This window comes from Octopus bimaculoides, chromosome 6 (genome assembly GCF_001194135.2).
Source record: "Octopus bimaculoides isolate UCB-OBI-ISO-001 chromosome 6, ASM119413v2, whole genome shotgun sequence".
In the NCBI taxonomy this organism is placed as follows: Eukaryota; Metazoa; Mollusca; class Cephalopoda; order Octopoda; family Octopodidae; genus Octopus; species Octopus bimaculoides.
Window position 1 is genome coordinate 10,002,724 of NC_068986.1, and position 15,257 is coordinate 10,017,980.

Sequence of the window (15,257 nt, forward strand, 5' to 3'; positions counted from 1 at the left end):
TGTATCATCATTTAATGTTCGTTTTTCCATGCTGGCATGGGTTGGATGACTTGACAGGGGCTGGCAAGGCTGGAGAGTTGCACCAGGCTCCAATGGTCTGTTTTAGCATTTAGTATTTTTATGGCTGGATGCCCTTCTAAATGCTAATCACTCTACAGGGTGTACTTACTGGGGGCTTTCAATGTGGCACCAGCACGGTTGGGGGTTTTAAAGGAAACCATGATCTTTATCCCTCCACTGTTGTCATATGTCTGTGGGTTATGACATGTTTAACAGATTGTTGTTGTCCAGTCATTAATGGAATTGTTTAAGGCAGTAAGCTGGCAGAATGGTTAGCACACTGGGCAAAATGCTTAGAGGTATTTCATCTGTGTTCATGTTCTGAGTTCAAATGCTTCCGGGGTCAACTTTACCTTTCTACCTTTCAGGGTTGATAAATTAAGTACCAGTCATGCACTGGGGTCGATGTAATCGACTGATCCCTTCCCCCATAATTTCAGGCCTTGTGCCTATAGTAGAAAGGATTAACCCATTAAGTCCCAGGGTACTTAAATTGCTGAATATTAATTTTAAATTTTAACAGAAAATAGTTTAAAATGAAAAAAATAATTATTAAAACTCCTTTACTGTCTCATCATCATCGTTTAATGTCTACTGTCCATGCTGGCATGGGTTGGACGGTTTGACTGAGGACTGGTGAGCCAGAAGGCTGCACCAGGCTCAATCTAATCTGGCAAAGTTTCTACAGCTGGATGCCCTTCCTAATGCCAACCACTCTGAGAGTGTAGTGGGTGCTTTTATGTGCCACTGGCACGAGGGCCAGTCAGGCAGTTCTGGCAACGACCATGCTCAAAAAGTGTTTTTTACATGCTACCTGCACAGGATGAAAGGCAAAGTGAAACCTACAAAACCTACAATGGACAGGTATCTGGTGTAGGGGAATGTTGTGGTGTTGGTCACTTAGATGCTAACTGACCTTATGAGTCCTGAGACTCAAGAAAAATAAAGACAAAAGGACCTGTCCATACCATTACAGGGCAAAATCACGGGTTTTGAAATGACAAGACAATAGATGATAGAGCTGATGGGGCACAAAAAAACTGGACAAGATGCTTGTAGTTCATATTGTTAGAAGCATAGCCTTTTACATGTGGTGAAGACTTTAAACTCTCCAATGACTCAGTCTGTGTAGCTGTAAATAAGAATCACAGAACAAAACAGGTTATTGTCATAAGCTGTGTTAGCACTTCAATAATTGGTAATTCGTTATTATTCCCTCGTTTTTATAAACAACATATTTTTATAGGAATAAAAAAAAAAGAAAAAAACATTTAAATTATAAAAGATCGAATTATCAAGAAAAAAATAAACCATAGCTACCTCAGAAGAGAAACAAAGATAAAGAAAGAAATGCAGTGGGGTGAGGGTGGGGAATTAAGCAGCAGAAGATACAAGAGTGGTGGCAGTAATGGGTTGTTACACCCCAGATCAAATGGCATGTCTAGCTGCGCCTCGCAAACAGGATTGCAAAGGAGAATGACCGGTGACACTTGCTGCAGCAGCCACCCCAATCTTGCAGGGACTCATTTCTTGGATGGATTGTAGCTATCCTGATTTTGCTGAAGAAATTGGCAGAGCCAGAATCTGAGAACACTTGAGCTCTTGACGGTGACTGGCATGAACTGATGGAGAACTGAATTTTGCCAGTGGGATTTGTTGTGTTTCTTAGCCCAGCATCCTATCCAGGGGGAACTTGTCTTTCATCCACTTGACACTGGAGACAAACACTAGCTGAACGGTCTGGGAAAGGGTATCAAAAATAAGAATTTTCATTAAAAGTAATTTTGAACCTAGGCATAAGGGCTCTGATTTAAGGAGGAAAGATAAAATTAATTCAACCCATGCCAGCATGGGACAAGGACATTAAATGTTGATGATGAAATAGTTAATTAGATTTCCATGGGGAGGGGGTAGTTATTGTATCGTCCTAGGGTGGAGGGAAAGTTATATCAGTTCAAACAAGATATGAACTTACAACATGAAGGAGTGTAACTAAACAACACAATGTGTTTTGTCTGATGCTCCACTGGTTCTGGTCCCCCAGGGCCTAGGAACTTTTTTCATAACTGTGCTTATTGGGTAGAAGTAATCCTTGTGTTCGATGATTTTGATTTTAGGGTGAACGGTGGCTTCTCTGTTGCACACAGCAATTGCCATTGACCGCTTGGAATCAGAACAGAATTGAGAATCAATAACAAGGCAGAGCAGGACATTTGGTAAACACTGGTCTCAAGACAAGCATTCCAATCTTCTTCATCATCACTACCATGACAATGGTGACCACCACTACCACCATCACCATCATCATTTAGTGTCTGTTTTCCATGCTGGTATGGGTCAGCTGGCTCCAGAGGAACTAACAGGGCAGAAGACTGCACGAAACCCCAATGTCTGCTTTGGAATGGTTTCTACAGCTGGATGCCCTTCCTAACACAAACTACTTCACAGGGTGGACTGGGTACCTTTTTGTGATGCTGGTCCTTGTGAGGTTGCCAAGTTATTATCAAGACAAAGAAAAGAAAGATCCCTCAACTGAGAGGAGTTGGAGGAGAGAGTGGTGGAGGAGGCCTTATGCCAGATATTGAGAGATCAAAGTATGATAGAGGGACAATAAAGGGGATACATGGTTACCCCACATTATATAAGGGTGGATGGAAGTAACTAGAAAGAGGGCAAACATGATGGTGGCGAGGTGTCAGAATGTACTCTAAAGAAAAAAGGTGAATTTAAGGGAGAATGTAGGCAGGGTTGGGAAGAGTGGGCAGGAAGGTTCATAAGATCTGCTACATCTTGCCAAAAACTCTTTGAACTGAGAATGAAATGCCAGCAGCAGATTTGAGCTTATCCATCCTGGCTAGTTAATCCAGTTGGTTACTTTGTTTTTCATGAATATCAAATGAAAGATTTTTTTTTTTTTTTTTTTTTTTTTTCTTCATATATTCGAAGTCATGTTTTTCTCTTCTTGGATAACCTTTCCAAATTCTAACCAAATTTTCATTGTTTTTGTCTTTGGTCAGTGAGTGTTACTTCTTATTTGCTTCTATTTAGAAATGAAAGGAAATGACCACTGTCCCCTTCAAACCCTGCTCCTGTGACCTGGACGTCAATGTCTTGAAACTGATCTATTTTCCATTTCAGACAGATTCAGTGCTGAGTTGCCCTTAGTGGCATTTCTGATCATGAGAAGGAGTAGTGACGGGGCATCATAATCATGTGTCAAGAGGGATTCTTTGGGGTCTGAATAAATATTATAACAAAAGCAAAGTTTGAAAGGAATATTAGCCATTTTTCATACTTTCTAGGGGTCAGCAAATAGGAAATAAGAGTTGTTAACCAATCATGTTACACAGTGTTACCAGCATGGGTGTGTGGTGGTAAGATATTTGCTTCTCAGTCAAGTAGTTCTGGGTTCAGTCCCACTCCACAGCACTTTAGGCAAGTGTTTGCTTCTATAGCCTCAGGCTGACCAAAACCTTGTCAGTGGACTTGGTAGACGGAAACTGAAAGAAGCTACTCTCTCTCTCTCTCTCTCTTTCTACATATGTATCCACGTGCGTGTGTGAGTCTTTGTGTCTGTGTGTCCCCCACCACCACTTGACAACTGGTACTGATGTGTTTACATCCCCATAACTTAGCGGTCCATCAAGAGAGACCAATACAATCAGTACTAGGTGAATAAAAATCAAACAGAATCTGTGACTGATTCAGTTGACTAAAAAGACGCTCGTGGTGGTGCTCCAGCATGGCTGTAGTCCAATGACTGAAACAAGTAAAAAATAAAAGATATAAAAACAGCAAAACGGTTTTTTTAAGTAATACAAAAATAGACTTTATTTTAGTAATTTTTTTTTTCTCCCGAATATTTAAAGTTTCCATTTATTGTGAAACCTCGATCCATTAAAAAACTTTCCCCCAAAATAATCTCAAAATAAAAAAAGATAAACAATTTACTTAATTTTTTCAATAATTTTGCAACAACCAACACTCTGAGGAAAGACTTCAGGAATTTATCCACGGGAACCTGGACGAATATTATAATTGGAATTCTCCCTAGGAATACATCCAAAAATTCAAAAATCTATATTTTCTCTCCTCTATCTGTCTCTTTCCTTCTCACACACTCCCTCTTTCTCTCTCTCTCTCTCTCTCTGTAAATAGTTTATGGACCCTTTGGACTTCTTCCTTAAACCCAAATATCAACGGTTCCTGATTTAGGCACAAGGCCAACCCAGATATGTAAGAAACAAAACTACGAGGTCTGATCAATAAGTATACAGACTGTTGCCATAGTAATGAAGTTAAAGCACGCAGAGTAAAGCTGCTTGGCACAGATTGACCTTGAACTCTGCTGTGCATGTGCACTAAGTTTTAACGTTCTAGCTCACTTCCGCTGTTTACAGCAGTGCTTGGAAGGAAAGTGTGTAGCATGTGATCGTCACATTGACCATGACAGAGAAAGTTGTCATGGCGATACCTGCTCAGAGGTTTGCGCAAAGTTACAGAAAGTGTATGAAGAGGGGTGTATGAGCCACACACAAGTGAACGAGTGGTTCAGATGTTTCCAAGATAGGCGAAGAAATGTTGATATTAATGAATGTTCTTGGAGACCCACAACCAGCAGAACTGAAAAAAACATCGCAGATGTGCATGCAACTGTGAGGGGAAATCATCGAATGACAATCTGTGAGTTATCAGAGGATGTGCAGACTAGTTACCGTTCAGTTCAGTCCATTATCACTGAAGATTTGGGTATGAGACGCATGTCTGCCAAATTTGTGCCAGAACTGCTTTCAGCTGACCAAAAAGAAATTCAGGTTTCAGTTGCACAAAATCTCCTTGATTGTGTTGAGAACAATGAAAACTTTTCAAAATCTTTGCATAGGCCTCTGAGCAGGTATTGTCCAAGCTTTTGGCAAAATTTGATGCAGATTCTCTGCTCAACTTTCTCTGTTATGGTCAATGCGACGATCATGGGCTACACACCTTCCTTCCAAGCACTGCTGTAAACAACAGAAGTGAACCAGAATGTTAAAACTCGGTGCACATGTAGAACAGAGTTGAAGATCAATCTGTGCCAAGTGACTTTATTCTGCATGCTTTAGCTTCGTTACTATAGCAACAGTCTGGATACTTATTGATCAGACCACGTATTTCCACAAATGCACAAAACTAAAGCCCCATTTAAGGAACGCAACATAAAAAGGCATCATTATCAACATTCTTTTTGCAACAGGTTGTGTCATGTGTCATGCTTTTAAAATTGGTTTCCCAGGTTTACACTGCCAGATGGTTTACTTGAAGGAGTAACTGGTGGTTGTTTTAACAGCTGGAGGTCCCTTCTTACATCTAACTAATCAAACTGGCAAGTGAAATAAGATCCTGTTTTATTTTCTGTTTCAATCAGACAAACTGTAGAAAGTGCCATTCTTCAGAAACATTAGAAGGAACCTTATAAAATGAAAGTGATCTCAACTATTTTCATCTTAATTCCTCAAATCCATTGCAACATAAAACATATATTCAGAAAATTCTATTAATCTTAATTCCATGGATTTGGTGAATGGTAATCATAACAATCTACAGATGTAAATATGCCACTGACAGACATGAACTCTGATTCCATCCACCCGTTTGAAAAGCACTTCTTGGACCAGGGTGGGGAGCAACTTGCCCCAAACAGTTCATGTCAAAGAGTTTAGATTTTAATACAAACTGAAAACTTCATTACTAGAAGAATAATGAGATGAAATCTCAGTAAGATTTCCATGAAAATGTCATGTAGGAATCTTTTATTTAGTTGTATTTGCATGGGAAAACCATCAATGAAAAAAATTAGTTAAGTTGATAAACCCATTCAAGTATTATTTTAAAAATGAATTGAAACAGACAGAGAGGTGTGTTGTTTGGTGAAAATGGTCAGAGTTTAAACTGTTGTTCCCAATTTGGAACCAAGATTAACAATGAATTTTATGCAATGCCACTGTATTCGATAATGGTAAACAAGACATTAAGGCTCAATGGAATTGGTAATACTGCTGTTAGAATCTAGTTTTAAAACGTTATTTAAAACCATGTTTATGAAAATAATAAAACATCCTTTTGCTGATGGCGCCAGCATGCTCCAGAGCTGTTTATTATTTTCTTGCAGCTCCAAGACATCATTAACAGAAAGGCACTGAATATGTGTTGATTCATCTGCTTCACTCTGGTTTCCCTGAAGATACAACTGTAATACTTCGGATGAGGGTAAACTGCATCTAAACAAAAAAGACAGAGTTCTTTATAAATATACTAGTATACCCATGTCGTCAAAAATGATGGCATTTTACAATAAAGAAACTGAATCTGGTATTCAATAAATATATCAACATAGCATGCATTCCATATATTTGATTTAGACTTATCATAGAATTATGTGCTGAGGCAGCAAGTGAAGAGATATGCCAGCAGACAGGTAAAAATACCTTGCACAGGTAAAAATACAAAAGCTTGCCTGGTACTGTCATGTGTTTCCTGCCACAATCCTTGTCTAAAACCATTCTTCAGGGCCCAGTTGAAGAAGGGCAAAAAGCAGAGAAAATCCTGGGCTGACAACATCAAGGACTGGACAGGTCACACAATACAGTGAACCTGTTATGCATGAGAGAGAACAGAGACCAGTGGCAATGGCTGACTACAAAAGTGTCTAGAGTGGCACCCCAACGACTGGCTGCATCAGTTAATGGGATCTTGACAATGATAGAAATGTGTGCATAGGCGTAGGAGTGGCTGTGTGGTAAGTAGCTTGCTTACCAACCACATGGTCCCGGGTTCAGTCCCACTGCGTGGCATCTTGGGCAAATGTCTTCTACTATAGCCTCGGGCCGACCAAAGCCTTGTGAGTGGATTTGGTAGACGGAAACTGAAAGAAGCCCGTTGTATATATGTATATATATATGTATGTATGTGTGTGTGTGTTTGTGTGTCTGTGTTTGTCCCCCCAACATCGCTTGACAACCGATGCTGGTGTGTTTATGTCCCCGTAACTCAGCGGTTCGGCAATAGAGACCAATAGAATAAGTACTAGGCTTCTAAAAGAATAAGTCCTGGGGTCGATTTGCTCGACTAAAGGCAGTGCTCCAGCATGGCCACAGTCAAAAGACTGAAACAAGTAAAAGAGTAAAAGAAAGTAAAGAGTATACATGTATGTCCATTTGTGTGTGTGTGTGTGTGTGTGTGTGTGTGTATACATATATCATCATCAACACCATCACACCACCACCACAACCACCATCACACCACCACCACAACCACCATCACCTTTTAGTGCCCATCTTCTGTGCTGGCAGAGTTTTGATGGATTCAGTAATTGCATCATTCTCCATTGTCAGCCTTACTGTAGCTGGATGACTTTCCTAATGCCAACCCCCTTACAGAGTGTATGGAGTAGGATTTTTTGTGGTGTCTGTGTGTGTGTGGGGGGTAGCAACCCTAAGCCTACACCATCTGCAATCGCCTAAAACATGAGCAAAATGAGAATTTGGCATTTCAAGAACATCCAGTCAGAAAAAAGTGACACGAGTTCATAATGGAAACCATAAATTTCTGATTTGTTTTCGATAAAGAGGATCTGAGAAAAGAATTTTGTTTGACTTTTAGACAAATACGTAGAGGTCAACACTTTTGCTTGAAAGACAAAACAAAAAAGAGAGAACTTTCAAAGTGTTGAAGCCATTAAAACCCATAAACCCTTTCGTTACTGCATTTATTTTAAGATATTCTGTGTTTCTTTTAATTACTTTAAATATAACAAAGAATTTAGTAAAATAACTTGGTTATCATTAAGCTAGTAGTGTCAGGAGCAGAAATTGTGACTAACGTTTGGTGGAAGATTTTACAGTTCTATATTTAAGAGATGAGGAAATATGTACATTATTTACATTTGAGGGATTTTTGTCCTCATCTTGTTTGTTGTTAACACATTTTGGCTGATATACCCTCCAGCCTTCATCAGGTGTCTTGGGGAAATTTCGAACCTGGGTTCTCATTCCTAAGGTATTTTTTTTTCGATGTTATTATTATTATTATTATTATTATTATTATTATTATTATTCAAGTCACTGCCTGGAATCGAACTCAGAGCCAGAACCGGTTTCAGCCGGGTTGGTAACGAAAGGGCTAATGCTTAAAATAAAAAATTTTTGAATTTTTTTGTTACATTCACATACGAGTCTATCACAACGTATAAATGTTCAAAGTATGGCTTTGATGCCAAATATTGCTGGAATAATTATTATTCTTTATCTTCAGAAAGGTTTTAGAGGCCTAAATTTATGAAATTATTTTATATGAATATTTTCGTCTGAAACCAAAAAGTTTTATGATAAATCAGACGCTGGGCATTAATGAGTCAAGACAAAATAACAGAACAGCTGACACTCTGTCGGTTACGATGATGAGTGTTCTAGTCGATCTGAATGGCCTGCTTGTGAAATTAACATGCAAGTGGCTGAGTACTCCACAGACATGTGCACCCTTAATTTAGTTCTCAGGGAGATTCAGAGTGACACAAAATGCTAACCCTTTGAAATAGAGGTCTAATTCATTTTTGCCAGCTGAGCAGATTGGAGCAATGTGAAATAAGTTGTCTTGCTCAAGGACACAACACCACCACCTGAAATCAAACCCATGACCTCATGATAATGAGCCAAACACCCTAACCACTGAGTCATGTGCCTCTGACACAGTATTATCTATTGAGCAACATGCCATAAGCACTTTGGCATTTGGAGGTTGGTGTTTCACTAATCAGAACAGACTGGATGCATTGGCACCAGAGAGAAATACCATGTTCTAGACATGACTAACATTGTCCTCCCCCTCATTCACCAACCACTCAACAGAGTGACCTGGGACATTTTATCATGGCACCAGCACTAATGGATTGTCTTGTATTCTGTAAGACTAAAGAGTCTTCAGAATTTCATGCTATTTCACCCTTCAATGAGCATTGAGTGTTACTAACAGAAGGAGTAGTATTTTTGCATTGTAGGTGGCCTTCTCTTAATGGCATCTGGTCAACAAATAATCCTGGAGACTTTTATGAAAAATACCAAGAGTTTGACATGGAATTTTTATGAGAACACCATCTTATTAGTTGTAGCCAGTTGTGTGTGTGTGTGTATGTGTGTGTGTGTGTGTGTGTGTTATACAAGCAGTGCCATTCATTTTCAATATTCTGCATAAACATCTCTAGCTATGAATAAATATTACCTGGCTTGGAAACAGATAAGGGTTGGCAACAGGAAGGACATCCAGCTGTAGAAAATCTGCTTCAATAAACTCCAGTCAACCCATTGAAAGCATGGGAAAGTATATTTGATAGTGCTGATGGTGAGGATGATGATGATGATGGTGTGTACTGTGAATTAAAATATGCAGATAGGTTTCTCTTACTTTACAAAGAACTCCAAACTTGGTCTGCCAGCACTTGTCAAATTGCTTGCGATGCCCATCAGTTCTGGTTCCAAAAGCATATCTTGTGGAATGTTCACTTCATCTCTTATCTCTCGCAGCACAGAGTTATACAATTCTTTGACAACAGCAGCAGGAGACAAAGATTCTACATCAATTTCTTCCATCATCACAGACCCAACCAATTCCTAGAAAAAAAAAAGCAATCCAATACAATAGTACACACACACGCACACACACTAAACAACAGTAAACAAACATGTAGTAAGGATTGTTTGCCAACATAACACGGCAGTCCTGGTTTAGGACGAATGTTGCTGTAATTTAGCCCCAGGAGACATCGTCTCCACCTGGTTATACGACACGATCTGTGTCCTTATATTTTCGAACAAGGGAATCTAGCACCCCCTCTCAGCTCAAAACAATATTTGTGTATTGTGATTTCCAGGTTATTTCCCTTCATTGAGCTGAGTGGGGGTGCTAGATTCCCTTGTTCAAAAATACAAGGATACAGATCGTGTCATATAGCCAGCTGGAGACAATGTCTCCTGGGGCTAAATTACAGCAACATTTGTCCTAAACCAGGACTGCCATGTTATGTTGGCAAACAATCTTTACTACAAAGTACTGTTACTGAATATCTCATGTTGTGAGATTTAAAAATAGCAATTTTCTAAGTAAACAAACAAACACACACTAAAACAATAGGAGACCCACCTTCACCATCACACCCACATACATCAAAGAATTTCTTGACAGATTCTAATGTTTTGGGTTTCTTTCCAGAATGTTTTCATTGGTTCAATATCCAATCACTTTGGAATGTAATATCCTTGAATCACTCCACTGATCCCCAGAATCAGGCAAGTGGATCTAGGAGCTCATCATCATCACCATCACCATCATCATGTAATGTTCATTTTCCATGCTGGCAAGGGTTGGACACTTTGACAGGAACCATCAAATCAGGGAGCTGCACTGACTCCATTTGTCTGTTTTGACATGGTTTCTATAGCTGGATGCCCTTCCTAATGCCAACCACTTTACAGCAGGTACTGGGTACTTTTTATGTGGCACCAGCACCAGTGTTTCTTACATGGAGCCAGCATGGGAGCGTTCTTCTTTATAAGGCCTAATTTGTTTAGAAAGGGAAGGTTTTGAGTTCAAGCCCTTTGACAAAATGGAAATATTCACGTGTATGAGACACCTGATGATGAGCAGAGATTAAAGAGATCTAAACATTATTAAGTATAATTACTGTGAAGATGAGAATAGCAGCCAAGAAAATTAGTTTCTTTTTTTTTTTTTTCAATTATTCGGTCTGAAGGAAGGGGCAATGGTCATGGCTTTGGGATCTTTTCAAGGTCAATGAGACTGATGCTATTAATGTTCCTGTTGAACCTTTAGAAATTAAAACCTGCAGGAAATGGGTAGAGATTCAAATTCTTGGAGGATGCTATTGTTAATGGCTGTCTCTAATTGCACTGATGATTATTAGATTCAGAATGATGCTTGAAAATACTTTGAGCAATTTTGGTCAATGCTCCTCCAAATCTGTAAATCCATTGCCTCAATTCAATGATAATGATGATGATGATAATAATAATAATAATAATAATAATGGTTTCTAAATTTTTGGGGGAAGGGACCAAGTCAATTACATCAACCCCAGTATTTGACTGGTACTGTTTTATTGACAACAAAAGAATCAAAGGTAAAGTAGTTGACATTAGTGGGATTTAAATTCAGAAAGTAAAGAGTTGCAAGAAATACCACCAGGTACTTCCTCCAACATGCTTGTGAAGTCTCCCAACTCACTGCCTTTATAATAATAATAATAATAATAATAATAATAACAACAACAATAATAATAATAATGATAATACTTTCTATTATAGGCACAAGGCCTGAAATTTTGGAGGAGGGGACAAATCGATTACATCAACGTCTAGTACTTGACTGGTACTTATTTTATCAGCCCCACAAGGATAAAAGGCAAAGTTGACCTCAGTTGGAATTTGAACTCAGAACATAAAGATGGGAGAAATACCGTTAAGGATTTTGCCAAGCATAGTAACAATTCTGCCAGATTGCTGCCTTAAATAATAGTAAAAGATTTGCTTGTCAATTGTTTGGCCTTAATCAGTTGAGCATGTCCCTTAGTAGCTGACGATGTGTGCATCTCTGATCACAAGCAGAAGTTGTGGAGAAGCATCATAGCCATGTGTTGAGAGGAATTCTTTGGGGTTTGAATAATTCATCTCTGGAAACATGGGTGTTTCATTCAACAGCCTTAAACAACCCTTATTCAGAGACCTTTTGAATGGGATGGGCTACTCGACCTGGAGAAAATTCTAACTGGGCCCCACCTGCAAGGTCATGCACTGTTTATCTTGATATAAGATCACCATGTCGCGCACATATGGTTGTGATGCATGTGCCTGGTGTACTCTTATCAGACGGGTAGTCATGATGGGTACAGTGGGCTTCATATATTCTACCCCAGTATCACTTTGATGGTATGTACCGTTCTTTCACTCAATAATAATAATAATAATAATGATAATAATAATAATAACAACAACAACAACAATAATAATAGTAATACTAATAATAACAACAATAATAATATTGTTATTGTAGGTGCCCTACGTATGATAAAAAAAGAAACATTAAGACAACATCCCAGGGGAACTATGTCTCAAGGAAATCCAAAAGATTGCGCTGACAAGTACTGTCCACATCCTTAGAAAAACCCTATCAATTTAAATGTCTGTGTTGTATTATATGGAGCTCTTTCTCTAATGCCTTCGTCAAGCTTTCAGTTATATTTCAACAGCTCTTGACCGTCACTTGCCCTCGGACGCTGGATGTGACCCGGCAAGTGATTGCATCAAACATGCAGATTAAAAGTAAACATAGTAATTCTACTACTACTAATAATAAAAATCCTTTCTATTAAAGTCCTGAAATTTTGTGGGAGGGTACTAGTCGAATAGGTCGACCCCAGTGTTTCACTGGTACTTAATTTATTGATTTAATTTCTCGACCTACAGCAATAGTATACTAGCAACATTGTTGCGTAATTTGAACCTCTTTTGTGAATGTAATATGTTGTATATAAATCTATGCAGTGAATAGGGAACGAAATAAGATCGTTTGGGGTTGAAACTATAACAAAACCTTTTGAATATTTTTTATCTTCTCTAAGTGAAGTTTATTCCATAAGTTTACTTTAAGAATAAACAAAAAAAATTCTCAAAGAATTGTTTTAAAACTTTTCGGTAAATTATAAATTGAAATTTATGTTAATGACTCACTTTTCTTCTTACACATTTCTAAAGAGCATAATTTTGTTTTAAGATTGCCCCTCTACATAAAACATATCCCTGAGAGATTCCTTAAAAAGAAAATTAAAACCTTTCTTCAGTCCTATAATAAATGAGACTTATTCCGAAAAATTCCTGTAAAAGTCGACCAACTTTCTATTGAGGTATATCCTCATTTTCTATTATATATCATTCTGTAGTTCATTTCTTGTCAGGCTGTTGATCAATTCAAGTTTAAACAGATGAAGAAAATAAAATTTGGAACCATTAAGAGAAACGTAATTGGTTACCGTCAGTTAGTTTAATTAATCTAATTTTTATCAGTAATACTTAATTGAGACTATGATTGATATTTATTAATTTTCCAATTAACAAGAAGCATGACGTGATATTCCACGTTTTACTGATTACTTACATAATGATTGATTATTCACTAATTATTTACCAAACAAGAACTCAATAAGTAAACAATTTGTAAACAAACCTGAGGTTCGGCATGTCCACCAGGTATGTCCCACAGACCTGGGGCTTCGGCACAGTTTTGGCTACGTTTTAAGAGAATAATTCTTTGATCGCTCGTTAATAACAACGAACCAACGCCCAAAGGATCTGACATACAGGCTTGAGAATTACCAAACAAGGCGAGGCCAATAGTTTGCATATGTTGGGACCGAAACGACCAGTTGGTTCCGAGAAAGTCTCTATAACAAGTAATTCCTAATTGTAAATTGACTCCTTTTTTATCAACAGACGGAAGAACAGCATGGACGCGAAACTTGGTGCCATTATATAAAGTCGTGTTCTTCGACTGCCTTATTTTCCAAACATTGCTTATTTCTTCTTCTAACAGATTTGGAAGAGAACGGCGATTAAAATCAGATTCCAGGAATACATGGCAATCAGTTTGTTTTATAAGATTTTCTGTCGCTTGAAAAATAACTAAAATATCTGGGTCCATAGTTCTGATTTCAGAAGAAAAACAAAAGGTGAAAGTTTTAAATATATTTTAAAATTTATTTATTCTCCGTTATTTGTGGTTTTTGTTTATGCTTTAAGTAAACCGACAACATGTCTATGAACTAATACTGAGAAATGCGGTGTAAAGGGAAATATGCGATCTTCATTAAATATTCCGTCTTTCATAAATATCCGGAATATCATTTCCTGGACGTATTTATTTCTTCATGACCTACAGGGAGCTAAACATAGAGGGGACGAACAAGTGGATTAAATCGATTACATCGATCAAGTGTTTAACTGGTACTTATTCTAATCGACCCCGAAAGGCAAAGTCGACCTCGGCGGAATTTGAACTCAGAATATAACGGCTGACGAAATACCGATTTCTTTATTAGGCATAAAGCCCTAAACACAGATGCGGACACCACAAAGACAGACAAGACCACAGTGGGGACAAAAAACATAAAATGTATGTAAATGGGATGAAATTATATAATAATGAAAATGGCCACACGGGCCCCACTCCCATGCGGTACCATTTGAACCATTATATGTACTATCTACAATTGTTTTTTCCCTACTTTATCACCATTATTTTCCTAAAAATAACATCATTTAACATACATTATTTTTCTCTTTTAGTAGAACTTCATCGGTGGTTCAATATCTCTCAGATTCACTGCTGGTGGCAACTCCTTGAATTCCACCTCCACTCTTGGTGGGTCAACGCTATCTCCACACATCTCTTTCAACTTTCAATAGTTCTCTTCTTCAATCAGTTTTGCCTTCATATCGTCTGCGTAGACGTATGAAGTCACCTTCACTCTTACTATTGAATTAGACTTAATTATCTTTTTTTCTGTTTCAACATTCTTTCTGTATGTCACATAATACCACACTCCACCTCCTCCTCGTATATTCTTTCCTTTATCTTGTACTTTTTGTTCTCTTTTTCCTTCCTCTATCCTAAATAATCTCTCCAACTCTCCTCCCTGCAGTTGTATTTCCGAATCTTTCTCCACTGGAACAACCGCTATCTTTACTGGTAATTCCACTTTCTTTTTACTTTCCCTTTTTTTTCTTCCTTCTTCCCGACCTCCATCACAGTTTTTTCTTTTCTCACCTCTTCTCTCTTCTTTTTCTGCTTCTCTGGCGGAGAACTCATTCCTCCACTCCTCCTCCTTTTCTTTTTAACCATAGTAAATCCATTCTCTGTTTTCTTTTTCTGTTGCCTTCTCTGTTACCATGACCTGGTCCACGCCCTCCTGTCTCTCTACCTACTCTGCTTGTTGTTCTCTTTGGGCGCACCACGCCTTCATGTGCCCCCCCCCTCTCCACATGTGAAACATATCAGCAGCCTCCCCTCTACACTGACTCTCAATCTTACCTCTTCTGGCAACACAATCTCATCCACCACACTGTTCAAATCCTCCGTAGTTGCCTGTATTGTCAATT

At 38.3% G+C, this 15,257-nt stretch overlaps 1 protein-coding gene across 1 annotated transcript; it reads right to left on the reverse strand.

Annotated features, from left to right (window-relative positions):
- Nucleotides 1–606: 606 nt before the first annotated feature.
- LOC106883754 (uridine diphosphate glucose pyrophosphatase NUDT22) lies at nt 607–14,312 on the reverse strand. The gene is made up of 3 exons (XM_014934873.2): nt 13,327–14,312; nt 9,496–9,701; nt 607–6,317 (listed from the first exon to the last, which is right to left on the reverse strand). Exons 1-3 carry the CDS (start codon nt 13,798–13,800, stop codon nt 6,068–6,070), a joined length of 930 nt encoding a protein of 309 aa, XP_014790359.1. The 5' UTR covers nt 13,801–14,312; the 3' UTR covers nt 607–6,067.
- Between the last annotated feature and the right edge of the window lie 945 nt (nt 14,313–15,257).